The sequence below is a fragment of the Solea solea genome, chromosome 5, assembly GCF_958295425.1.
Source record: "Solea solea chromosome 5, fSolSol10.1, whole genome shotgun sequence".
NCBI lineage: Eukaryota > Metazoa > Chordata > Actinopteri > Pleuronectiformes > Soleidae > Solea > Solea solea.
The window spans coordinates 28,395,908-28,420,720 of NC_081138.1; the positions used below are offsets into that span (position 1 = coordinate 28,395,908).

General features: G+C 40.1%; 2 protein-coding genes across 2 annotated transcripts; one reads left to right on the forward strand and one right to left on the reverse strand.

Moving 5' to 3' along the window:
• The first annotated feature begins 969 nt into the window (after nucleotides 1-969).
• Nucleotides 970-8,921, forward strand: slc24a5 (solute carrier family 24 member 5). Its single transcript, XM_058629299.1, has 9 exons — nucleotides 970-1,226; nucleotides 2,774-2,953; nucleotides 3,493-3,576; nucleotides 4,071-4,174; nucleotides 4,272-4,372; nucleotides 5,306-5,589; nucleotides 5,679-5,888; nucleotides 7,391-7,492; nucleotides 8,080-8,921. The coding sequence occupies exons 1-9, from the start codon at nucleotides 1,067-1,069 to the stop codon at nucleotides 8,400-8,402; spliced, it is 1,548 nt and encodes a 515-aa protein (XP_058485282.1). The 5' UTR covers nucleotides 970-1,066; the 3' UTR covers nucleotides 8,403-8,921.
• Nucleotides 8,922-9,427: 506 nt separating this feature from the next.
• On the reverse strand, nucleotides 9,428-22,013 carry myef2 (myelin expression factor 2). Its single transcript, XM_058629300.1, has 17 exons — nucleotides 21,826-22,013; nucleotides 19,584-19,786; nucleotides 18,777-18,829; nucleotides 17,911-17,918; nucleotides 17,732-17,825; nucleotides 17,366-17,557; nucleotides 17,119-17,272; nucleotides 16,955-17,004; nucleotides 16,802-16,862; nucleotides 16,061-16,183; nucleotides 15,400-15,444; nucleotides 15,204-15,302; nucleotides 14,192-14,287; nucleotides 14,033-14,092; nucleotides 10,517-10,704; nucleotides 9,996-10,047; nucleotides 9,428-9,820 (listed from the first exon to the last, which is right to left on the reverse strand). Exons 1-17 carry the CDS (start codon nucleotides 21,945-21,947, stop codon nucleotides 9,657-9,659), a joined length of 1,764 nt encoding a protein of 587 aa, XP_058485283.1. The 5' UTR covers nucleotides 21,948-22,013; the 3' UTR covers nucleotides 9,428-9,656.
• Between the last annotated feature and the right edge of the window lie 2,800 nt (nucleotides 22,014-24,813).

The window sequence follows — 24,813 nt, forward strand, 5'->3', positions numbered from 1 at the left end:
TGATGCAAATTACAAAGCAAGATTCATGAAAGCAAAGCATTATCCCTTAACTTTAAACATAACTTCACCACAATTCAAATATTAGCCATAAAAGTAACCAGTTCCTCACAGAGATGAGGTTCTGCCTCATTAGGACTAGGTTTAGGTCTCCATGTGGACTACTGTTCATGACAAGGTCAGTGTTTATGTCAGAAAATGGTCATCATCATCTTCAACACAACTTCTCTGATGGTTGCAGCAGTGTTCATAGATAAGTCTTCTAACTGGTACCTACATCTCATTTGTAAAAACTTTATTTTCCAGCATTTTACTTGTGATTAAATTGTGGGGAAAAAAAAAACAACACATACTTTATCTCTTGTTAATATCTGGTCAATCTATTTGGCAGTAAAAAATAGTCAAAGCGATGTCTTTTGTATAATAATACATAAATAATGTGTATTATATTACACACAAACTTGCTATTGTCCTGTTTTAGGCAATTAAATGAAAGATAAAGTCTGTTATTGTTGGATAATTTTTCGGATTTTTTTGTTACATGTATGGCTAAAATATTTTGGTTTGTGGACCAAACAAGCGACAGTTATATAACTGTCAGAATGAATGAATGAATGAATGAATGAATAAATAAATAAATAAATAAATAAATAAATAAATAAATAAAATGTATTATTTTGTAAAGTCCTTGTTGGTAAATTAGTTTGATTTAAACCTACATGGAACACAGAAGGGATAAAATGATCAAATACATGTATTTAATTATAATTTCCTTTATCCTTCCCACTTTTAAAGATGCAATAAAAGTGTGTGTGGACGTGTGATTCTCTCTTGACTTACACTCTGATGAGCCTCAGGGTGATGCTCAGGTCAAACTCGTGACCCCCTCAACCCCCCCTCCTCCCACCATCATCATCATCATCAGAGGCAGAACTTAAAGATGCTTTCTCCCCCTCTAATCTCTCTCTTTTGCAGCTTGTAGTCGTAGAGTAGAGTTAGATGTAATTTCCTCCGGGCAGCTTCAATCCCGTCAGATTTGTTAGAGTAAAGAAAGTGACTCAAAGTGACCATGAATAAGTTTTCACCTGAGGAGACAAAGAAGAGACGAGATTTTATTCCTTACTTTCTAGGATTTGTTTTATTTTTATACTGCGTGGTTCATCTCGTTTCATTCACAGCAACAAGTGCAGCTCAGGAAACTCACTCGGCAAGGATCCGTCGGGCTCTTGGTAAGGAAATCATCATCATATGTGTGACACTTCGCTCCTATTTGTACTGTTGTTGTTTGTTTTGTTTCTTTAAAACAAACAACAACAACAACTTTAGTTGTTAATCAAATTATCGTGTCATTATAAACGTCACGGCTCATTTTAATGTCACGCAGATGAATCGGTTGTGGTTCTGCCACAGTGACAGTGTTTTCTCTGGTGAGCCACAAGTTTAATTGCCATGAAATACCGTGGAAATGACATTACAAGCTGAACCCACAGCAACAGGCTGAGTGTGTGCTGTAGCAGTGACGTGCACGGGAATTCCAGGGGGTAGGGCACCCGTTAATTGTTAATGAGTTGAAAAAGTGAAAAGTCACACTCAGTATGTTTAAATTATATTAGAAAAAAATGCAATAATTGTGTGATGGTGACTAAAACTGGATTTTTAAAATATAAATAATATAAAATAACCAAGTTGAATTTCTCAAACACCCAAATAAAGCGATCGGGAGTCTAACTACTATTGCATGTTTATCTAAAGTTGGACCAGGATCAGACTCAACCCTTGCGAGGGCTGACAATATGGGTCCCGAGTGAGTTTGCCCTTGGTTTCTAACGAAATGTAACTATGGGTTGGATGCAGGAATTATGACCCATAGGTACGTTTTTAAAATAGGTGCCCACTAGCCTATTGGTACCTTAAATGTGTCGCCATCAAGTAGCTTCCATGAGGTTTCCACAGGCAGTACACTTAGTGGTTAAAGCATTGTACTTTGGTGTGATCGACACAGGTTTGACTACTGCATTAGGCCTTTACACATTTTTTTAATGTTATTATCTACAACTTACTGCCTCGCCCTGTTTTTTTTGTTTTAGCCCTAACCCTAACCTCAATAACACTTGTGCTTAGTTGTGTTGAAAAATACCAGTGTGCTAAAAACATACCTATGGGCCATATTCTAAAAATGTACCCATGCCTCGTATTCTAAAAACTTAGCTAAGGGTCATATGTGTAAATGTGTAAAGGCCTAATGCCTTGTATTATAAAAACTTAGCTATGGGTTTTATTCAGCCAAAACGACCTATAGTTATGCTTCAGTTGGAGGACAGGTTGTCCAGTTGAGAACATGGACGCAAACTCAACTCAGGCTAGTTATTGTTAGCCGTTATTAGCAATACCAGTAGCTAACAATGCTCTACATAGTACAAAGTGTTTTAACTATTGACACAGTAGAAAAAGGCATCAGTGACAGAAACGTGGTGAGGATAGGGACTGATTTTATGCTCTCGCAGCTGAAACATTTAATATTTTAAAGTTAATGGATGTTAAGAAGACTCGGAAATGGCACTTGACATGCTAACAACTAGCTGCAACTGCCTAGTAGTAACTTGCTGAAAGGGGGCGTATCGCCACCTAGTGTACTGGAGGGGGACACACTGCTAAGCACACTCTGGGACAACCGTACACTCAAGCAGATTTAATAGGTTGAGTCATCAAGTTTCTCAAATGCAATATGGAATTAGAAAACTAATGTGTTGTTGTGTGTGTGTGTGTGTGTTCTCAGAGAATGAGAGTGAGTGCATCTCACCGCAGTCCTCAGAGTTTCCCGAAGCCTTCTTCACGCTGCAGGAGAGGAAGGACGGAGGCCTCGTCATTCACTTCTTGCTCATCTTCTTCATGCTTCTGGCTGTGGCCATAGTCTGCGACGATTACTTTCTGCCGTCTTTAGAAGTCATCAGTGAACGTAAGTGACAGGAAAATATCACATTTGACTACAGAATCTATGTCGTCTCACCTACTGACTTTAATACCACATTATATGTTTGACCTATACTATACTTCCTTTTTTCATATAAACCCAAATATTCCACAATTATGTTGGGTTTTTTTTCCATGTCATGTGACACACCAAGTCCAAACCAAAGTCAAACAGGAGAACAACTCTAGAGGAGAAACTGATACCTCTTTGTACTGGATGTCAGTTTTTCAGATTTTTATTTTTCACATTTTAGTGCTTCTTATATTCAGTATATAAAAACGCCAGTTTTATTGTATTTTAGAGCTCTTTTAGTTTTAATATTTGTTTTTTTTTTATACAGACATAATTATTTAGACATTTATAATAATGTAATAAATGTAAATAAATGTTATGTGATCCAGTGACTTTAAACTAATGTCAAATTGTATTACAGCCCTGTACAAACATGACGATACACTACTTTTATATGTTCAGAAGGATACTTGATATTATACTAAACAGTCATGTAATGGTGTGTCTCTCAGGTTTAGGACTGTCTCAGGATGTGGCAGGAGCCACTTTCATGGCAGCTGGGAGTTCTGCACCAGAGCTGGTCACTGCCTTTCTAGGTAATTTTTCCATTACTGTGAAAATAATGACAGGAAGTTCAGTTCAAAGTTGTTTTTTTTTTTTCCTAAGTGTACATTTGGCAAAACACCTGAATTCACTATTCTGGCTATTCGATGATATAGTTCTAGCACTACTTGGACCAACTCGACTCGTTTCTTTTGTTTTCTTTTGCATTTCCATTAGTGATAGTACCTCATTCCTGGAGCTTACGAGCGCGACATTCGTTACAAGAATCAAACCAACCATTTTTTAAAAAAATTAAAAAACGGCGAAAGAGTTAAAGCCACAGACCGAGCAGCAAGTACATCACATCGGTTTCGCTTCCATAGCATTACTATAAAACATCATCAAGGCCTGAAGGCTGTTTTTGCCAAATTTAATGTTGGTCTGATCCAGTCAGGGCACGAAAAGTGTAAAACATGTAACTTCCTGTTGCCAGCAGGTGGTGCAATAACTGCGACTCTACTCTGTCTTTACGCTTGTCGTGTGTTAGGTGTGTTTGTGACAAAGGGAGACATTGGCGTCAGCACCATCGTGGGATCAGCCGTTTACAACCTGCTGGGAATCTGTGGCGCCTGTGGACTCTTGGCCTCGATGGTACACTATCACAAACATTCGTACAAGTCCTCTGAGAGTTTGTGTACATTATGTGTTTTCTGGGCCGTAAACAATTTGCTTTCGCCTCCTTTATCAGGCAGGGCGACTCACCTGCTGGCCACTGTTCAGGGACTGCCTGGCATATGGCATCAGTGTTGCTGCTGTTATTGCGATCATATCTGATAACAAGGTGTACTGGTGAGTGTGCGTGTTTCTGACTCAACATCACAATATCGTCACGGCCACCGAAGTGTTTACAAGGTTGCAGTAAAAGGCCTCGTTAGTTCTCGCTGTTTATTGGCGTCCTGTGACACTGAGGACAACAAATGAAAATAGATCACAAAACAACTGACGGTTCAGCGCGTTGACCCCTCTGATCATACACTTCACTCGCATCATAAACACTGTGACTGGAGAGGCTGCCGATGTTTATACATTTCTACGTGCACAGGAGCAGGGCTGAACAGAAGGAGAACGAGCGGATAGAGAGGTCAGCTGAGCTGTGAGCGTGTGGCTTTGTGTTACAGCAGCAATAAATAAGAACAACATTCAAACTGCAACAAAAAAAACGAACCAAACATGACTGAATCCGACTGTGCAAAGAAAGATGAGATGACTAAAGTTTAAAAAACACCCAGAAACAGTCACATCGCTTTTCACCCTTTAAAACCTTATTTCAAAAACTGTCAATTTGATAGGTATTACCAGAGATTGTGACCCTGTTTTGGAAAATGGAATTTGCTCAGGTGTTGCCATGAGGCCGAGAACCTGTACATCGGTCACAGAATGACACCAGACATACAGTAGTTCCATGTACTGAAGCAGAAAGTAAAGTTCAAACGTTATGTGTAGTAAGTGGATGTTTGGGTTCTAGAGACTCGGTCAGGTCACTGTATATAAAGTCTTAATGAAGTCAATTAGGAAGTAAACATATCATGAATAGCCACCAGGGGGCGACTGCATAGGTTGTAAAAAAGAACTATGGGAAAGTCTATGGGAGTATGAGCTAAATAGGCGGTATAGTGGAAGTTCCTCATCTTTAAACAATGAGTCGGTTTGGGAAAAACCTTAACAAGGATACGTTCCAAGCAGAGGAATGAAAAGGTAAAGCTCTGTATGTTTTGTCGACAGGTACGACGCGGCCGCGCTGCTGCTGGTCTACGCCGTCTACATCGTGGTCCTGTGCTTTGACCTCCGCATCAGCGAGTTTGTCCTGAGGAAGCTGAGTCCCTGCTGCACGTGTCTGGCTAAAGAATCCGAGGGGAAGAACGAGACGCAGCATCTGATCGACTGGAACGACGACACCAGTCTGCGAAACATGGTCCGCTCCAGGACGGACAGCGGCATCTTCCAGGACGACTCTGGATACTCGCACCTGTCCCTCAGCCTGCACAACCTCAATGACATTCCTGGAGGTACAGTGCATTTAATAGTGGCAGACGTCTGACGTCATACACATTATTCTGACGGTTAATGACCCGTTTTTCTTCTGCTTGCAATCTAGCGGAGCATAAGAGCGTATTTGCTGTGCCGGAAAACGACCTGAAACGCATCCTCTGGGTTCTGTCTCTCCCCATCATCACGCTGCTCTTCCTTACCATCCCTGACTGCAGGAGAAGGTTCTGGAAACAGTGGTTTATGATAACTTTCCTCATGTCTGCCGTGTGGATCTCAGCTTTCACATATGTGCTGGTGTGGATGGTCACCATTGTCGGTAAGATTTTAGTTGCGCAACTTTTGGTGATTTTTGACGCCGATGATGTTATTATGTTAGCATGGGACACTGATGAGGTCACTAGAGCATCACTCGAGTGTCTTTTTCCAGTTTGGTCCGACCGCCTGCGCTTGATAAAACGTTGACTTTTCGCGTTTTTAAGCGGTTTCCATTGGGAGTCTGTTGGTGTTTTGCCGGGAGCTCGTTGTTTGTTGAAACATTCCTGCATTTCAAACTCTGACTCACGTGTTACTCACTGGACCTCAGCCATAGATGTTTACCCCGAGGCATACGGGAGTTCACATGATCACAGCCTTTAGATTTTCGTGTAAAAATCCGACCCAACTGGAGCTCACGTACGTCAGTCTACAGGCCTTTGTAGTCTCATTGTTTAAGTCACATTCTCTGTTCAGTTATTGGCATTGAAAATCTTTAACACGCGGAACCTTTAACCATAACGGTCTGCAGTTTTAACTTTGCAATCTGTACATTCCCTTTAAGCTCCTTCCGTTTAGTTACGAGGGTAAACTCGGCCCATCACTCCCCGGCCTTTGTGGATCACAAGTGTTTGAAAAAAAGAGTCTGATTCGCAGAGTAGAATCACATGTTGGTCTGCTGGCTAATTCCATAGATTCCATTGTCTTGGAAAGTTAAGAGGGGGTGTTATTGTAGCGCCAGTGGGCCATGTGCTTACCCAACCACAGGATTACAGCCTGCTTCACCCCGCAGGAAGCAGTCATGTGAATGGGGGTGAGGGGGTGGGGTGGTGCATGTGGACACAGGCATGAGAGCAGCAGCATCACCCACCCTCACTCCCTCCCTCCCTCCCTCCCTCCCTCCATCCATCCACGGCTGAGATGTAGAATATATAACCGATCTAAGATCAGGCTAAGAGCAACAACTTCATCATGTGACGGTGTTCGCTGGACTGAAGTATAATGAGATTATTATCCTGTAGTCGTCAGATTGGCTCACATGGAAGGAAGGTTTAGTGTTATGAAAAGGGCAGGCATGAGACCCAACAGGTACAACTCAGAAGGAATGTGACCCAGAAACATTACATTACATTACATGTCATTTAGCAGACGTTTTATAACAAGAAACACACCAATACCACACGTTTCCTGCTTTTTTTTGTCTGTGTTTAGTGTGTACTGTTATTACAATGTGATCGATGCTGTGACCATGGCAAGAAAACATGGTGTTGATATATTTACTTGGCAATATGCTGCGTTCCATTTACAACGCAAGTTGGAGTTGAGAATTCGAAAAAAAAGCAAACATTCCTTGGGCTATTGTTGGTAAGACGACACAATAACAATGTTCTACAGGCGTGGTTAGAAATTGATGTTGCTCCTAGTTCCCCTGAGTTGAAAATCTGAGGTCAGGAACACCCCGTGTAATTAGAAATTACGATATAGTCACACTCCGCTTACCTGACTCGCCTCGATGTGCCTGGAGAGAGGTGAATCTGATGTCATGTCGGTATCTTCTCTGCACAGGTGAGACCCTCGGCATCCCCGACACAGTGATGGGACTGACTTTGCTCGCTGCTGGGACCAGTATACCCGACACCATTGCCAGTGTCATGGTGGCCAGAGAAGGTAAACAATCACAATCAGTCCTGTGTGTATACAAGTCTGGGCTGTCAAAGTAATTCATCATACAGTTGAGATTCATGTATAGAAACCCTTTACAGTTGGAAGGCCAAACCTATCAATCATCGTGTATTGTATTGTTCTTACATTATTTTAGCTTTAATATAGTAAAATAATAACTTTAAGTTGTATCTTTTGCTGTAATTAAACCTTTATTGTCTAGGAAATGATAACTAGAGTGATACATAAAGCTAACTTTCTGCATAGCTGCTGTCTTTACAGACAATTGTTGATAACTTTAAGGACCAAGAGAGCATTGAGTCATATTTAGATTAATATATATACACAAGTGCCTTATTCTAAATACAAGTCTGGTGAGCCAAATTAAACCTTTGGAGGGCCAACTTGGGCCCCACTTTGAGCAGTCCTGGTAAAAAGCTAATCTATTCATCAGCAACACATGGGATAGGATTTATTAAATGAATAACCTTCAATCCATTAGTCAGGAACACTCTCTGGTTGAAATATACCAGTTGATTTCATCATCTATAGAAACTCAATACTGAAAAAAATACTTGTTTTCTGTTAACCAGGGAAAGCCGACATGGCCATGTCTAACATAGTGGGCTCTAACGTGTTCGACATGCTCTGTCTGGGTCTACCTTGGTTCATCAAGACCGCCTTCGTGGACACCAACAACCCCGTGGAGGTCAACAGCAACGGACTGCTCTTCACGTCCGCCACACTCCTGCTTTCCATCGTCTTCATATTCGTAGCCGTTCACGTGAACGGGTGGAAGTTAGACTGGAAGTTGGGAATCGTCTCGCTCATCTGCTACGTCCTCTTCGCCACCTTGTCCATCCTGTACGCGTTGGGAATTATCGGGAATAATCCCATTAAACTATGCAGTGACTGAGGTCGGACTTCTGTCACGCTGAAGAGATATTTTGAAAGACTCGGTTAAAAGGCTGAGAAAGAAAAAAGCTAAGCCTATAAATCTTCAAATGTCAGGTTGAGGAGGTCACACTTGGTGCTCATCACATCTTTAAAAGAGAATGATCTCTGGTAAATTTCCACCTGTGGTGAAATATTACTGACAGAGATCATTTTTACATGGGTTTTGAAGGATTCAGGCTGGTGTGTTACATACATTGAAGACCTGTTATCAAGCCCCAAGATGTTTTCCTTCTGACTCAACGTCCATAAATGGAAACCGTGCTGTTCCGGGATCGACTGCCAACCTCAAATAAATGTATAAACTGTCATGTCAGTGACAACAACAAAAAAAAAAGGTGTAAATTTAACTAATTTGGCCTTGTCCTTTTGAAGTGTGTGAACGGATTAAAACAGAAGAGGCATCATCATCTAGTGCATTCTGATAAGCTTTTATGAGCGAGTCCTTATTGCCCGTGGAGGTGAAATGAGCCATAAATAGTGAGAAAACTAACAAAATTTTCCACTTGCCTTTAGTTACCTAAAGACAAAAAGTGGTTCATAATTAACTCTCCAAAGCTTATTTATTAATATTTATTATTCTTCCTGTTTGAACACTTGCCTACATTTACATGATACCAATAAAATCTACAGAACTTTGATCCCTGGAAATTTGAAAACCTTATAAAACGTTACAAATTGAAACAAGGCCCATAATAATATATTACTTAACTGTTTAACGTGTTTATGACAAAGTAACAAAACAAAGATTTTAAATATTTGTCTATTAAAGCATCTCTATATCTACCAATATACCGATATTTTCTGGTATTTAGTTTGTGTCTGATAATTCTATTCTGTTTTCACTTCTTTTGTAATTTATTACATTTACCCAGCTTTCAAAGAGGCCACCGTGTGGCAGTGTTGAGCAGAAGTACAACAACGTCCCACCTCTGCTTTACACAATGGGAAGAACTTTTTTGGCCTGACATCTTTACAACCATCCGATTTAAAAATTAAAAAGTTTATTTGATCAAATAAATTGCCTGACAACTTAAAAAGGGGTTTTACAAAACAAAGATAAAACAGCTATGATGTACGGTTCACATAAACTATAACATGATGTTGAAACAGTGGACAGATATGATGTAGTTGTGTTTTTAAAACAAAACAAAAGCTCAGTGGCAAAAAAAAGGGCTGAATGTGGAAGTGTGTTAGAATGACTTCTACAAAAGCTCTAGGCGTTGCGATCGATGCGCACATCAACCTCGCGGCCGTTGATCTTGGTTCCGTTCATCATCCTGCAGGCCTTCTCCGCGCTCTCTGCCGAGTCAAATCTCACCGTCCCACAGCCCTTGGACTTCCCGTTCTCCATCTTGATTTCTGCAAACATTACCTGGCCTGCAGATCCAAAAAAAAGAAGAGAGAAATTAACCCACAAACGGAGTGTGATTTTACTCAAATCCCAGCATCGTGGTGTCCTTAATTTACTTTTAACCAGCTTCGGTTAAAATCCTTTATGTTTTGCATTATCATTAGAATAAACGATAAGATTTTGACTGAGAAAGAGACATACCACAGTGACTGAACTTCTCTTTTAGCTTCTGCCACGTGAGATCATAGGACAGCTGCAACACAGACAGAGATTTCATTATGACACAAACTTGTAAAACAGTAGTAATTATCACCCCAATCAGCACCAGCTAACGACTCAAAACAAGAATCCTCATGACCTTATTTACAGCATCATTACCATTTAACTAAATGCACAGACAGCATAAGTTAAGGGTCCAGTGAGTTACACTTAAGAAGGGTTATTTGCATACATCGAGTTTACTTCACAGAAGCTTGATTAAATATGGTGTAAAACTGCTTTACAACAAAAATAAGCCCTTAATATGTACATTAGGAAAGGGACTTGTTATACAGAGCTGCCATCATTTCTACAGCAACATAATGATGCAATCTGCCCCAAAACTATCAACTCCACTCTAAAAATAGTTGTCCTTAAGTGGGAAATTCTCAGAGGTGGTCCCGTCACTTCTCGTGTCATTTACTGACAAAAACTAAAAACTCACTCATCGAACGCATACTTACATTTCGCACAAAGATCTGACAGCCACCTTTGGAACCGGAGCCTCTGTCGGACATGCCTCCGCCGCCCATGTGGCTCGGTCCACCCCCTCCGTAGCCGCCAAAGCCGCGGTTCATGTCCATTCCTGACATGCCTATGCGGTCAAAGGTGGAGCCCATACGGTCCATTGACATATTGCCCATTCCACCACCTGTAAATAACACACAGAGAAAATGAGATGAGGGATTTAACTCGGCATTACATGCAGGTTCCAGGAAGGTTCCTATGCTGCAACCTAGGGGTGGGAAACACAGGGTACCTCACGACACTATTCGGTGACAATCAATATATTGCAGGAGAATCATAAAAATACATCACAATATCCGTCTAACTGAAGAATACAAAACATGAAAAGTTAATAGCGCAGGATTTCTCTATTTATTCAGAACAAGGTGCATAAAGACTATGTACTGAATGTGGATAGGGCATCTCTTCACGTAGCTTTCCTCCATTATCCTGATGTAATCGCCCTTATTCATTTGAGCAGCGACGTAAGGAGACATGAAGTTTAGTTTAAGTTTAAATTAGAGCGCCTTCATTTGTGAATTAAATATCAATATTTGCTCTAGCGTATGAATTATCATATCACTCGAGGATGTTTTGACCCTCCCCAACTGCAACGACTGATCTCTGATTTAAAATCGACAAGGTTTTAAGACAATCTGTGCTCACAGAACACTGCAGCGTCCACTATGACATAGCCTTTCATCAATGTTGTCTCATGACATGACACTGAAGCCTTTATTAACATTGTGAAACCATATTGGCATTCCATTCCATTCCTTCCACACTTGAGCTACGACACAGCGAGAACAATGACACAGTGACTTTGTTTATACGGGGAGGAGCAGACTTTGTACCAGTTTGTACTCTTAGTCACCAAACTAAACTTCGCCAGGAAGGACATGTACAGGAATGACACAAATTATTCTACGATCATAAAATGTGCAGTTTCACATTGACATCCTGTAACTAGAACACTCTGTCCCTCTGAGCAGTTTACTTCCGTCTGTCCAGACTCATAAACCACGAAGAGAAGGGAATTTCATACAAAACATTAAGTGTATAGTCTTTTATTTGTGATGTAGGGATATATTCTGCACATAAATGTCTTTTTTTTTTTTTTACTGGTGTCAATTCAATGAGACACAATTACACATTTACATTTTGGCAGATAAAGCTGCTTCGGAGAGAAAAATTTGCAATGACAATAAAAACAAACAGTGTTTCCCCTACACTCAATCAGCAGTGTTGCACCACCGCTGCGAGATTAATGAGCTTCACTGCTTAGATTTCACACCATCATTCATACCAATGTGCCACTAATGACCGTCATTCGTAACTTATACAAGTGAGCACCAAATGCTGGAAATTAAGACACCAAACGACAATGATTTTGGGGCCTATTTTGACTTGAATGAATATGGGTACAACACCACCTCGATCATGAATGTTGGTCCAAGGGAGCGTAACATGTCTTTACCCTGATACATACATTACAATTATCATTTTATATTGTTAAGACATTTGTGAGCCATTTTTGTTATGACTTAAGAGAAGCCTGAAAGCACGTTTTGTGAGGTCAGTGATCATGACAAATGGAAAGAAATTCTAAAGAAGCAAAAACATGCCCAATATAAAAGCTTTAAGGGGTTTTCTTATTGTTACCAAAGTAAGATGTTGCAATTTGTGCTGCTTATTTGATATAACTGTTTAAACTTTCAGTTATACGGAATTCAAAATCTACTTATTTCCTCAGTTATGGTTGCATAATATACTGTATGCTTAACTGCAGTTCATGCAGATCTATTCTGTATATACCACACACTAGCGATTACACATTTCATGCTTCGCTCAGCACAAACACAAAGCCAGAAACTCTGCCAGAAATTATATACAATTATACACTGAAAGAAAGTCTCTACAATCATTAAATGTATTTATTATCCACTACCCATTTAGGGACTTAATGAAGCTCAAGAGCTCCTTCCTCCTTTTACATGATTTGTGGTATAAACTGTCACAAGACCGTAAAATGGTGAAGGCTAATAATGTTTTAAAGGGGACATATTACGCAAAATCAACTTTTTAACCATTTTAATACTTATATTTGGGACTCTGGAGGCCCTACCAGTCACCAAAGTGTGGAAAAAGAATACTCCGTCATGTTTTCGTGGTTCCCCTTAGTGTAAGTATAGGCGATAAAACACTCGATGTTGAATTCCCTGCGCTTATGACGTCATAATGCGCATTTCACCGCGAATGTTACCGCCCCACCAGTAAGTTTACTTCGAGAGCTCCACCTTAGCTCCACCTTGTCCCTGCGAGAGTGCAGGCGAGGGAGGAAGAGCGGTATTATGTCAACGCGCTAATGTGCCGGATAAAGTCAGCAAACGTGTGTTCGTGTGTTCGCACTAGACTGCGGCCAGCGGTCGCCGTATTTAGTCAGGGGACGTATTTCACCGACGTACAAACACACACACACGTTGTTAAGAAAAGGTCACATAGATCTCATAACTGACCATTCTGACACGTCCTAATTAAAAATATTTGTTCAGTACGTCCTCCATGACCGGAGCACAGACTCAGTCTGATACAATCACATATACAGCGGCCGCTCGCCACTGGCGATCAGCGGTGCTGCACTCTCTGTGCAGAGGTGCTGCACTCTCTGTGAAAATCAGCTGATCGCCACCGCTGATCGCCAGCGGCGAGCCGCCTAAACGGCCGCTGTATGCGACTGATCACCAGCTCCGGTGCAGACCGGTGACTATGCTCCGGAGACCTCGCCACCGCGGCACCGCTGATCGCCACCGCGGCACCGCTGATCGCCAGCGGCGAGCCGCTGGCGATCAGCGGTGCCGCGGTGACGAGGTCTCCGGAGCATAGTCACCGGTCTGATACAGTAACATACAGCGCCAGCTTATGCAGCTCGCCGCGCGCCGCTGGCGATCAGTGGTGCTGTTCCTAAGTGTTTTTAACTGATTAACAGTTCGGCACTGTTCGGCTCGATCCTTATGTAGGACGTCTCTTCCTGTGACGGCACTCTGGCTGTTTTCTGCGCACGCTGCCATGTTGATATTGTCGGAGAACTAGTGGAGGGAGGGGGAGACGAATAGAGCTGTAAAGCGCTGTAACGAGGACAAATCAGAAACCCCCTGGAAGAAGTGGGTGTGTGTTTGCCTGTGTCTCATTTGCATGTAAAGGGACCATGCACGAAAACCGAGCGTTCTGAAAGGGGCGGGCTTAGCAGGGTTATTGAACTGCTATGATGCTTCATCCTTATGGTATTTTGACCAAGGCATGTCACTGACATGTTCATTAGGACACCAGGGAACTATTTTAATGGGGGAAATAGGGTATAATATGTCCACTTTAAATGTCAACAGTAGTAAAGGGTGTGCAGCTCTGCTGGAGAGATGATGCATACCAGATGTAAAAAAATAAATAAAAATAAATGGATGAAATTATTCATGTACCTAATCCAGTCCCCATGTGCCCCATGCCACCACTGCCCATGCCCCCTCCATAACCTCCGCCTGAGGGAGAGAGCGCAAGTAAGATGAGATAATATAATATTATAACATTGCAGTGTCACTAAAGCACAAAAAAAAAAAAAAAACAGAGCAGTCACTTACCCATTCCTCCAAAAGAATTCCCAAAACCTCGATTCACCGGCATGTCACTGTGGCCAAAGTCCCGATCCATTCCTCCCATCCCGGATCTGTACATGTCTACAAAACAGAAAATATGGCAATATTAGAGGTTATTCACAACAATAAAAAAAAACCTTAACGTGTTTGGATTTATACTATACAACATCAACGTATTCAGGAGTATCATCTGGATGATTAGACAAAGGCCAGATGGACTGACTAAAATGTGTCTTTTGAGTATCTGTGCTTGCAGCAATCAAATTTTTCAGATACTTTCATGTTGGCGTGACACAAACTCACCCAGAAAAACAGGTGTGTTTTAACAAAAGCACATTGTAACAGCATTGCTCTTGTTTGTGTGTGTGCTTCGTACGTGCGTCACCAAGTAAGGAAAATAATCAGGGTTCCCACGCCTTGGTTGACATCAAATTCAAAAATTTCCCAGGACCGATACCCTCAAAACGACAGCTGCTGACACAGCCTATCCTTCAGCTGAAAGATGTGGGGCCAACTTGTAAGAGCCACGTCACCCATAGCGTCCACTTTTATTGATTGGTAGCCCGCTCTGCATCTGGACAAGTGATTGTCCTTGGTCAAAGCCAAGCTTTGTCATTTCCTTTGGTGAGCCAGAGATCTTAGTATTTGCATTTCCCAGGTATCACGTAATTTGCATTACTCGCTCCTTGTTCTGCATGGAATCTCACGTCAGTGGCAGAGAGAGAGAGAGACAGTGGGCAGTGTCCACAACACCAGTAGTAATTACATCAGGTAGTAGGTAGGTAGCATCGTAACAAACAAGGGGGACATTTACCTAAATATCAACATAACTCCTTTCTTGCACTAAATGTAAGCACCCTCAATGACCCATGTCTATTTCAAGGACCCATGGGAACCCTGAATAAGGTATATGACCTTGTTAAAGATGCTGCATGTGAACAAAGTATACATAACACATTTCTGACCAACAAGAGCCAGGAAAACAAAGTGAACTTACCTCCCATCCTGCCAACTGGAGCCATGTCCCTTCCTCCAAATCCACCCATGTTGCCCATATTATCCATTCCACCGAAGCCTCCACCACCACCACTCATTCCTGAGAGGGAAAAAAAAAACACCAGGTTTCCAAGGTTACCTTCTCCTCTGCACCACAAAACAGACCATGGATAATGCATAGCCAACAAGAGCCTTACCTCCTCCAAGTCTGTTCGTGCCACCAAATCCAGAAACATCCATTCCTATTAAAGAAATTAACAGTCAGGCCATGTCAACATACATCAAGTGGATGTATGAGGAAATTAACTGAGTGATTATCAAACACTGTTCAAAGGTTCTTTTAGGTAGTGTCAGATCTTGACAGAGTAATGCTGAAGTCCTAGATTTCTGCTGGTTAGAGCTCTTTTGTTTTTGTTTTGTTTGTTTTGTTTTTATTGCTTTAACCAAGATTGAAAATGCAGCCATGCCACAGGCAGACAGTGATTATCCAACACTCCACAAGGATACTTTCAGGCAACAGGTCACATCCCAACACCTAGTTCTGTGAAAGTCCTTGAAATCTGCTAGTTAAGCCTCTGCTTATCTCTTTAAGCCAGTTCAACAGGAAAGGCACAGGGTCAAAGGAAGAGATGCATAACTGCCGGCCAAGAGTTGGTGGTTTGTTTGCTGACATATTAATTATTGCACAGTGATGTTCAAAGGTTTTGATTAATATTGCTTTGCGACTCCTGGATGTTGACCAGAAAGTAGACGTGCATCCGGTTCCCTCTGATAAGCATTTGCAACTGAGAATTTGATGTACTGAACATGGCAGCATAGACCATTTCCTTTATTAATATAACTTGACAGGTAACTGACCTCCAGGAACCATAGAGCCCATGCCACCGCCACCGCCTCCTCCTGCACCACCACCGCTCAGGCGGTTTGCATTTATGGGTTGCCCACCTGGTCCCAGTCCCATTCCAATGCCTCCCAGACCCCCTAAACACAAAAAACCCATTGCAATTTAATAATATGAAATGGAATTATATATATATATCATATATCACAGTGAATACTCAATTATGCTGTAGACATTTACCACACCATACATAGCTTCATTGAAAATCCTGTGTTCTTGATATATAAAGTTAAAAAAAGAACAACAAACATGATCCCTGACAGCATCTGCACTGCACCAAGCATCAAGAATAGTGGTCGCACTATTTAATATCAGAGTCACACAGGCACTGCTGATGGGGAGAGCAGGTGTTGTTCATTCTTGTGTCTCGGGGATGTTTAATTTATGGAATATTACTTCATCCAATTTTGGTGCAATTAATCTACAACTCAAACCGTCTGACAGGTTGATTACTGCACAACTACAACAGCTATACGGCAATTAAAGACCCAGTCCCATTTCTCATTTTTAACACTGCCCCTTGTCTCTTGGTACTGGGGGGTGGCGTACACAAGGAAATGCTGTTTTAGGAGCATTGACACACCAAACCAAAATTATGTATTTATTTACTGTCCAGCTCTAATGCAAGTGTGATATTCAATGGACTTTCATTATTTCTGATCTTATCACAAGTGACAGAGGGATATTAGTGCACTCACTTGGTAGCTGAGGTGTTTTTTCTACTTGATGAAAATCATCGGGAGGGAGAGATTTGTCATCCTATAAAACCACACAGCAAATGTATCAATGATTAGTCTTTGTATGCTGTGTAGAATTTAAGTTACACAATAGTTTTTAAACAAGTAACATACCATTTTAACATGCATCTGTCTGTCAAAAAGCATCTGTCCATTGAACATGGCTGAGTTAACGGTCAAGGAGAAAAAAAACGGTGAACACTTTAAGTTTCTGCACTTTTACTAAAGCTTTGTTTGTTTGTTTACAAGACTTTTAAATGTTCATTTCTGAAGGATACATATGGCCTGCACGGCCTCCAGTGACTGGTCAAAGGTCACTGTTCCCATTCCTCTGCTCTTGCCGTCTTTATCCTCCTTTACATCGGCGCGTTTCACCACGCCTGCCATGGCAAAAACCTCCTTTAATTTCTTCCAGCTCACCTTAAAATCCAGCTGTAAAAAAAGAAAAAGAGGATCACTATTTTAAATCAACCCGCAATATCATCCCTGGTTAGATGTGGAAGTTGTACATCACCAAGTCCTTACATTGGCCACAAACACTGTGGTGCCCAGTCGTCCAGCCTGTAACGCATGGATGATTTCAGGTGGGATGTTGGGGTTGTTGGCAATAGATGGCGGGAGGTTCATTCCACCGGGCATCATGTCCTGCCCGCGATTTCCCCGTGGACCTCCACCTATGCGTTGCAGGACGCGCCGGGCATGTTCCCCATCAGGGTCCTGATAAGTTGCCAAGAAAGAAATGTTACAATTTAAATTAAATACCAATTAACTGTCTTGATAATCGATAATTTTTTGTGAATTTTTAATAATTACAAGTTCTACGATTAATTTTTCCGCTATTTAAAAGGTAAATATTATATAATATTTGAGCTTGAAACATTTTGTTCCTACCTCCTTGATACTGAGTGGTCTTCCATTCAGGTCGTGCTTATTCATCGTGGACACTGCCTTCTTCACAAACTCCTCATCTTTGAACTCCACCACACTGTTAAACAAGTGAAACAATAAGTTTGTGCAAACCACAAGATTGAAAAAAAGGTTTTGCAAAAAATTATATGACAGTTTCTTACCCACAACCCTAACCGGGGCCATCATAAGAGTCGAGAAATCACACACATCCAAAGTTGAGGGAGTGAACAAAATACAGTTAAAATCAAGACAACGCACTGAAATGTCAAAATGTCATGTATCAACATGCTTCAGTAGTTTTAACCCCGCTGACCTGAGCCAGCAGTGTTTTGGTTGTTATAATTAAAAACAATTTTATGAAATAATACAAATATTAGCAAACAGTGTTTTTTTTTATAAACATTTTGTTACTAACATATACATATTATATTCAATGTAATTTATTTGAAACATGCTAATGCTTTGAACTGGACACAATTATTGAAGAAATTAAGATAGCACTAAGATCCCCGATTACAGTTTTACCACCACATTAAAGAAAAGTAGTTTTTCAATAAATGTCATCTATGTGATACAATTCTGCCATTTAATTGAAAGGAAAACAAATAACTATAAAGGATCAAGACTGATGTGCTCCTCAGAAATGAGAGCTTTGCAATAAAGCAGAATTGTAAAAAAAAAAAAAAAAAAATAAGATTGGAGACATGAGGGTCAATCAGTAAGACAAATCACACAACCCACATTTTCCGTTGGACAAATGGCCAAACAGACAGACTTTTAAACCAATTGAAATAACAACAACAAAAGCAAAAGTGTACTCTTAGATGAGTTCATTAGGCTACTTTTCCAAAAGTCAACAGGACATCTCCCTTTCAAATGATTATCAATCATTAGCCATCTGTCAGGTGCTAAACACAACCTACAATATCTCCAGTTCAGTTACATGGTCAGACCCAAAGGATCAGAACCTAAAAGAGCACTTGAGGGCATTTAAAACCCCGTGCAGCAAGTTGGCCACATCACTTACCCTTGACTTTCCTTCTGCATCCTTAAAGAGCTCCACGTATGTAACCTCACCAACTACATGAGACATACAAAGGAAAAATACCAAAAGAACAAAGGAATTTAAGTCACCAAGTCTTCAAGTCGCCGTTGGCCTTGGCAATGCCGCTACAGATGGAGATGTCCCATTTATGATCAACAGTCAGCCCAGACCAACATTCCACCAGACAACACCATGCCTTTCTGGGCAGTGACTGAGACACCAACAGGCCAAGGCCAGAGAGAAACACAGCTACATAAACCTGGGAAATTCAAAAGACTTCAACATAAACAGTTTGTCAAAAGATTCCATTCGTGGTGGATGAAAGTTTTAAGCTGCCCTTTGACCTATCAAAAGGCGTCTTGAGACCCTCATAGTTCAGGAAGTAAAACATTGCAACATTTTCATTCATATAATTAAGATTCACCTTGCAACAGGTGCAACAGAAACATTCAACAAATCAATTATACTACTGGTTTGAGGTTACATTTTGGAGCTGACGATGCCATAAGAACAAGTAAAAATATAACTAAGTCCTTTACTCACAGACATATCAGCCCAAACTGAATTAGTGTCCATCCAAAATAATTTATTAAAACTCCAATAGCTAAATATCAAGCTATGTTGGTTTCCTACTATTTGCACTAAATTCATCCAAAGAAAACTACAGACTTATTGACTAATGCTAGAAGAAGAATGTTCCATCTGGTAACAGGCAAAAAGGGTGAAGAACTTCTACAAAAGCTGGAAAGATAGAAAGCAGAGACACATCCCCAACACTGGGGACATTACCTTTCTCCCGCATTAGATCTTTAATTGCCTGCCATTTCATGTCATACGGGATATTGCTGATGAACACACGGTTCCTGTGAGCGTTCTTCTTCTCTGCACCATGTTTGTCTTTGTAGGGATGGAAGCGGTTTGCTCTTCTACTTCCAGAGGATTTCTCTTTACCGTCTTGCTTTTCATTGGAAACCAGTATTTCCTCAGATTCCCTGTAAAAACAGCACCAAGATACAAGTCAGAGAACAGCACATCTCACAAAAAGCCTCGTATGTATACTAAAAAAAAAACCTACACTATTAAATGTGAGTAGTAGGAGTAATTTAGCATTTAAGAGGTCGATCGATCAGGTTATTTCTATGATCAATGCCAATTTCTTTAGAAATTAAAGGTAGCTGGTGGCTGATAATTGATGCAGACTTTTTGGCCCATTTTTTTTTGCCAATTTTCTTTTTTCCCATCTGATACAACTTTTTTATAAGAACAAATTATACAAGAAAAAGTGCTTGACTTTAGTTAGCAGTTATTAAACAATGCTTATGGTCCGTCTCTCCAATTTACATTTTAGTGCAGTGCAACAATACAAAGTATTTAAAAAAAAAAAAAATGACATATGAAAACGTGAAAGAAACAAACACTGAAAGAAATAAAATCAACTTTTAAATGAAAAAGGTTGGTGCCTTCTGAGAACAGAAATGTGTAATTTGTAATAATTGGCCATCAATAAATAATTGGCCATTACTTAAAAAATGGCAAGCATTGACCTGATTAATCAGCCCAAGCAATTAATAAGTCAAACTCTGTATATACTGCAATTAGTTACACTCAGACACTTTTATTATGTTCACTTGTTAACACAGTATCTGATTTTATCAATAGAATGAATGAATGGAATAGAATGAATCAATATGTAAACACGGCAGCAACTAAATGTATTTGGTTATGTAAACATGGTCAAGATGACCTGCTGGAGTTCAAACCGAGAATCAGAATGTGGAAAAAATGTGATTTACATGGCTGGCTGTTGTTGAGTATTTGAGAAATGATTTACAAGCACCACCATCAGTACAGTTTACAGAAAATGGTTTGATGAATAAAAAGTTTCTAGTGAGTGTTCATTCTTTGGGAAAAAGACCTCGGTGACACCAGGGGTCACAAGTGAATAACCAGACTGCTTCAAAACCAGGCTACACAATTAATCGCAAACTTCATTTAGACAAAGTGCAATAACCCAAGAAAGACAGCGAAAATGTAAAAAAAGAATGTTTGTAACTTGAAAAATGACCAAAAAAAGGTCAAATAATGAGGAATTTAATATAATTTTACCATACTGTACATTTCTAGTTTTGTAAGTATAGAAAGGCAACAGTAACCCAAATAATAAGTCGTTAGAACTAAGGTTTGTAGAGCATCTGTGAGCAAACATATCACACCTTGCAGCAAAAACAAATATTTGTTAAATCAATGTAACTGGGGTTGTGAAATTATTATTTTTTTTACTGAATCATTTTAGTTTGTGGACATAAGATATTTAAAAACCTCATTATTTGGAGTATTGAGAACCACCAATGTTCAGATTTCAACATTTATGACATTGAAATGTTATGAACCAAACAACTAGCTGATTAATCGAGAACATCAACACTATAATAGATTACCAAAATAATAGTAAATTGCAGCCATATACAACATTATACCTTTAGAAGTGACCAGTGAGTGTATATTTATATGTACTTAAACATCGTTTGTTTTGATGATGTAGCATTCTCGAGCAGTTTGTAGCTAAACTGCTATTGTTAGGTGAAAACAATGAAGCTAAATTGTTATGTTGACATCGGCATGGATGCTGAGGATGATTAAGATACAAAAACAGAGCACAGTGCCGTTAAATTTCTCCAACTGGGCAGTTAAAATTATTTTACATTTGAAATGACACAAAAAACGGTTTGTTCCAGGTCAGTGTTTGCGTTAGCTTTTATACGAGCATAGCACACACAAGGTTTAGCTCCCGGTGAAGGTTGCACCGAGTTTGTGGACCCAAATCATAACTAGATTCTGTATTTTCATACTATAGTAGATTTTAAATGATTTACGTGTATATATTGCTGGCTAAATGCCTATATATGCTTTGATATTTTGGATGTGGAGGTCTTTGGCTGACAATAGCTAGCATCCCATGACTCCATTTTAGCTAAACTAGCTAACAGCTACACAAGCGGCGCCGACAGAGCGATCTCCATTTTTCACTCACGTTTTCACGCCATTCGGTGTTTCTTGGGATGTCTCGTCGCTTTCGGACACCGACACCGACACGGACACCGCAGCGGATTCGTCCTGCCTCGGCTCCTCGTCAAGAGTTGAAACATCTGCCATGTTGCGGGATGCTTGTAGCACACACGACACTTATAGATGCCCCTGACTCTACGCAGTTCAAAATGTGCAGGCGAGATTTGTGCCTCCAACGCGAGATTTGGGAGGCTGTTGCCAGGCAGCTAGGCTTGGCAAAAGGATGAAATGAACAGTGTGTAACATTTAAGTTTATTGGTAGAAATTGAATAAACTACCCATAGTTTTGGCCGTTTGTTTTAATGTATAAATGCTGGGTTCTATACACTTAACATGATGCTTTTATTTGTATTTAACAAACGGCTGCTTTACTGAGGCTGCCATCTTGTGGGTTAGGGTTAGGGTTAACTTCTACATCATGATGTGGCCCAGGGGTGGGTAATTGGAAATTAGAAAATGAACATAAATAAGTTAACATCATGTATGCTTTTATTTTGAAGCCAACTTTTTAACTAAATATATTGTGTGTGTGTTTGCACGTGCTTGCATGTGTGAGCAACTTCACGTAGCTTACGTGAGATGCTCCTCAAAGACGTCATCTCATGTTTAAAAGAAGAAAGCTGTGTATTTAGTTTGAGAAGAACAGGTTGCCGTGTTCACACTGTAGTGAAAGTGGAATGCACATTTTGTTCAGTATTGTTTTGGAGAATTTTATTTAATTATACAGTATAATGTTGGTGTTTTCACAATTTTCCGTTCATTTCAGCTTGTGAAAATGGTACGATTTACTACTTTTTATAAAGAGCTATTACCCACCCCCGTTCTATATCTATAGCCAAACTGATAAACCAGCCAGAGCACAAGTACCAAATTTTGGAGGGGAATCTCACTACACAAACGAAGAATTACTTCCTTTCTGGAACACAATGGCTACTGTTGTTTCCTGACATACTTGGGAAAGGGAGGGTTGAGTGGAGGAGTCCTCCATTAATTGCAATCTTCAGCCTCACCATTAGATGTCACTAATTCTTACACACGGAACCTGGAATTTCCAAGGTCAGAGGTCTGACCTCAGAGAAAAAAATTCCAAGATTTTTACCATTAACAGCACTTCTGTTGTATTTGTTTTACAGTAAATCAGTCGTACATATTGTACTGTTACATTTTTAACCATAGACATGTTGCTATGCTGTTTTTGGGTGCAAAATATTGATTATTATTGCTACCTATGGCTAACATACACTACTGTTTTAAAGTTAAACTTATTAATTGGAGAACGGGATTTTTAAAGAGAACACACCACACAGTGTCTTGCACAATTATAAACAAGGCTTTAGTGTGCTTTGTGATTCATGCATTGATGCGCTTACATTTTGGCAGCAGGTGAGAAGCAATGGACCTTGTAATTAGAGAGGGAATTCTCAGAAAACTGTCATTGCTGCACACAAATTGACAGATATACTGTATTGTATTGTGTATTTGTGACTTGATGCCACACAAATCAAATTTGATTTGATTTGTTTTCTAATTTCCGACGGTGTAATTCACAGAGCAATACCAGTAAAACATATGACCTACAATATTTCAGGCGACACACTTACAGTGTCAGACTATAAAAGTCTTGCCGTATTGATTGAGAAACAGAGCCAAGCCAGTTCATCATTCCCCGAAACTATTGACTGGTGCACTTTTACTTCCAGTTCTTTTACTACAGGAGGAATAATTTCATTTCCTTTAATACAAAGTGCTCCAGTGTTTGTAGAAAAGAAATTTCAGCTTGTCTCTGCAGATGCTTAATCTCTTATCACTTATTTTAAAGTTGAGTAAGTTTTTTTTGTGTGTGATATTAGGAGTTTCCCTAATAAATTTGAACCCCCCCACATTCCATAGTAGCAGTAACACTGACGCAGCAAGCCATAAATCTTCAGAAGCTCACCACATTTGTAGATTTGTATCACTTTGAGTCTGCTTTTGGATCTGATTTCTCACAGTCGGTGCCAAAATGACCTCTTAGCCGTGGCTTCATTGGAAGCACTCCAAAGTGAAAATGTTATCGTCTCTTAAACAGTGACTTATGCTTCAAACCAAAGAAAAGTATAATATTCTGTAAGCTACAAGAAACCCACACCAAAGGACAGTATTAAGTACATATTTATGGTGTGAATACAAAAAAAAGCACAATTAAAAACTTGGTCCCAAATTTGCATATGTCTGATACGGTTATCACTAGACCTTGAACTGATCTCTATTCTCTAGGTGGAGAGGCAAAATGTCAGAATTTTCTCTATACAGAGTTCATTTATGAGTTCCATTATTCATTTATAATCATTTATCAACATTTATTATTGTGGGAGCATCCAGTTGGCAGTATCACATTTGCTCCTGACCCGTTGTCTGGCTCAGATAAGTCCACAGCAAGCTTTATCTTTATGTCCTATGGACACTGCGTAATACTCCAAAAATTCCTTATGCAACGCATCTCAGCTCCTAGAGTCATATGAGTCCAAAGCACATTAGCCTTACCTTGACACACAATGTAAAAGACAAGCGTTTGCATGATGCACTTGTTGGCAGATGTGATAAAGACGAAAAAAGCTCCACTCCAGGTCGTTGAACTTCTGTTAATATTCACATGCACTGATTTATTCAATAATTTCTCGGAGCCACTTCATGGTAATGGATTTATAACAATGGGCGTGCAACTCACACTCTCTGTACCTGGTCCCTGTGAAAAGTAAAGACACACAATTGTGCTAAGACCTGGTAGTTTTCCATTTTGACCTTGTCTTTTAAATTGACACCATAGGGCAGAGCCAGGAAATGTCTAATGGCTTCATTGTCTACACAGGGTGCCAACTCCCCATCTCATTTACAAGAGACTGCCCTTGAGATAAATGTGAAATAAAACGGTACGACTAGCTGTCTTGCTTGACCAGACACAGCTGTGCCGCTC

What these genes read in the sequence shown, in the direction of transcription:
- slc24a5 (XM_058629299.1), top strand. Translation starts at nt 1,067, where the DNA reads ATGAATAAGTTTTCACCTGAGGAGACAAAGAAGAGACGAGATTTTATT. An exon ending in TCTGATAACAAGGTGTACTG is followed by an intron (nt 4,373 to 5,305) that starts GTGAGTGTGCGT and finishes TTTTGTCGACAG; the next exon opens with GTACGACGCGGCCGCGCTGC. An exon ending in TGTCATGGTGGCCAGAGAAG is followed by an intron (nt 7,493 to 8,079) that starts GTAAACAATCAC and finishes TCTGTTAACCAG; the next exon opens with GGAAAGCCGACATGGCCATG.
- myef2 (XM_058629300.1), bottom strand. Translation starts at nt 21,947, where the DNA reads ATGGCAGATGTTTCAACTCTTGACGAGGAGCCGAGGCAGGACGAATCC. An exon ending in CCACAGTGTTTGTGGCCAAT is followed by an intron (nt 17,273 to 17,365) that starts GTAAGGACTTGG and finishes CTTTTTTTACAG; the next exon opens with CTGGATTTTAAGGTGAGCTG. An exon ending in GCACATGGGGACTGGATTAG is followed by an intron (nt 10,705 to 14,032) that starts GTACATGAATAA and finishes TGTTATTTACAG; the next exon opens with GTGGTGGAATGGGCAATATG.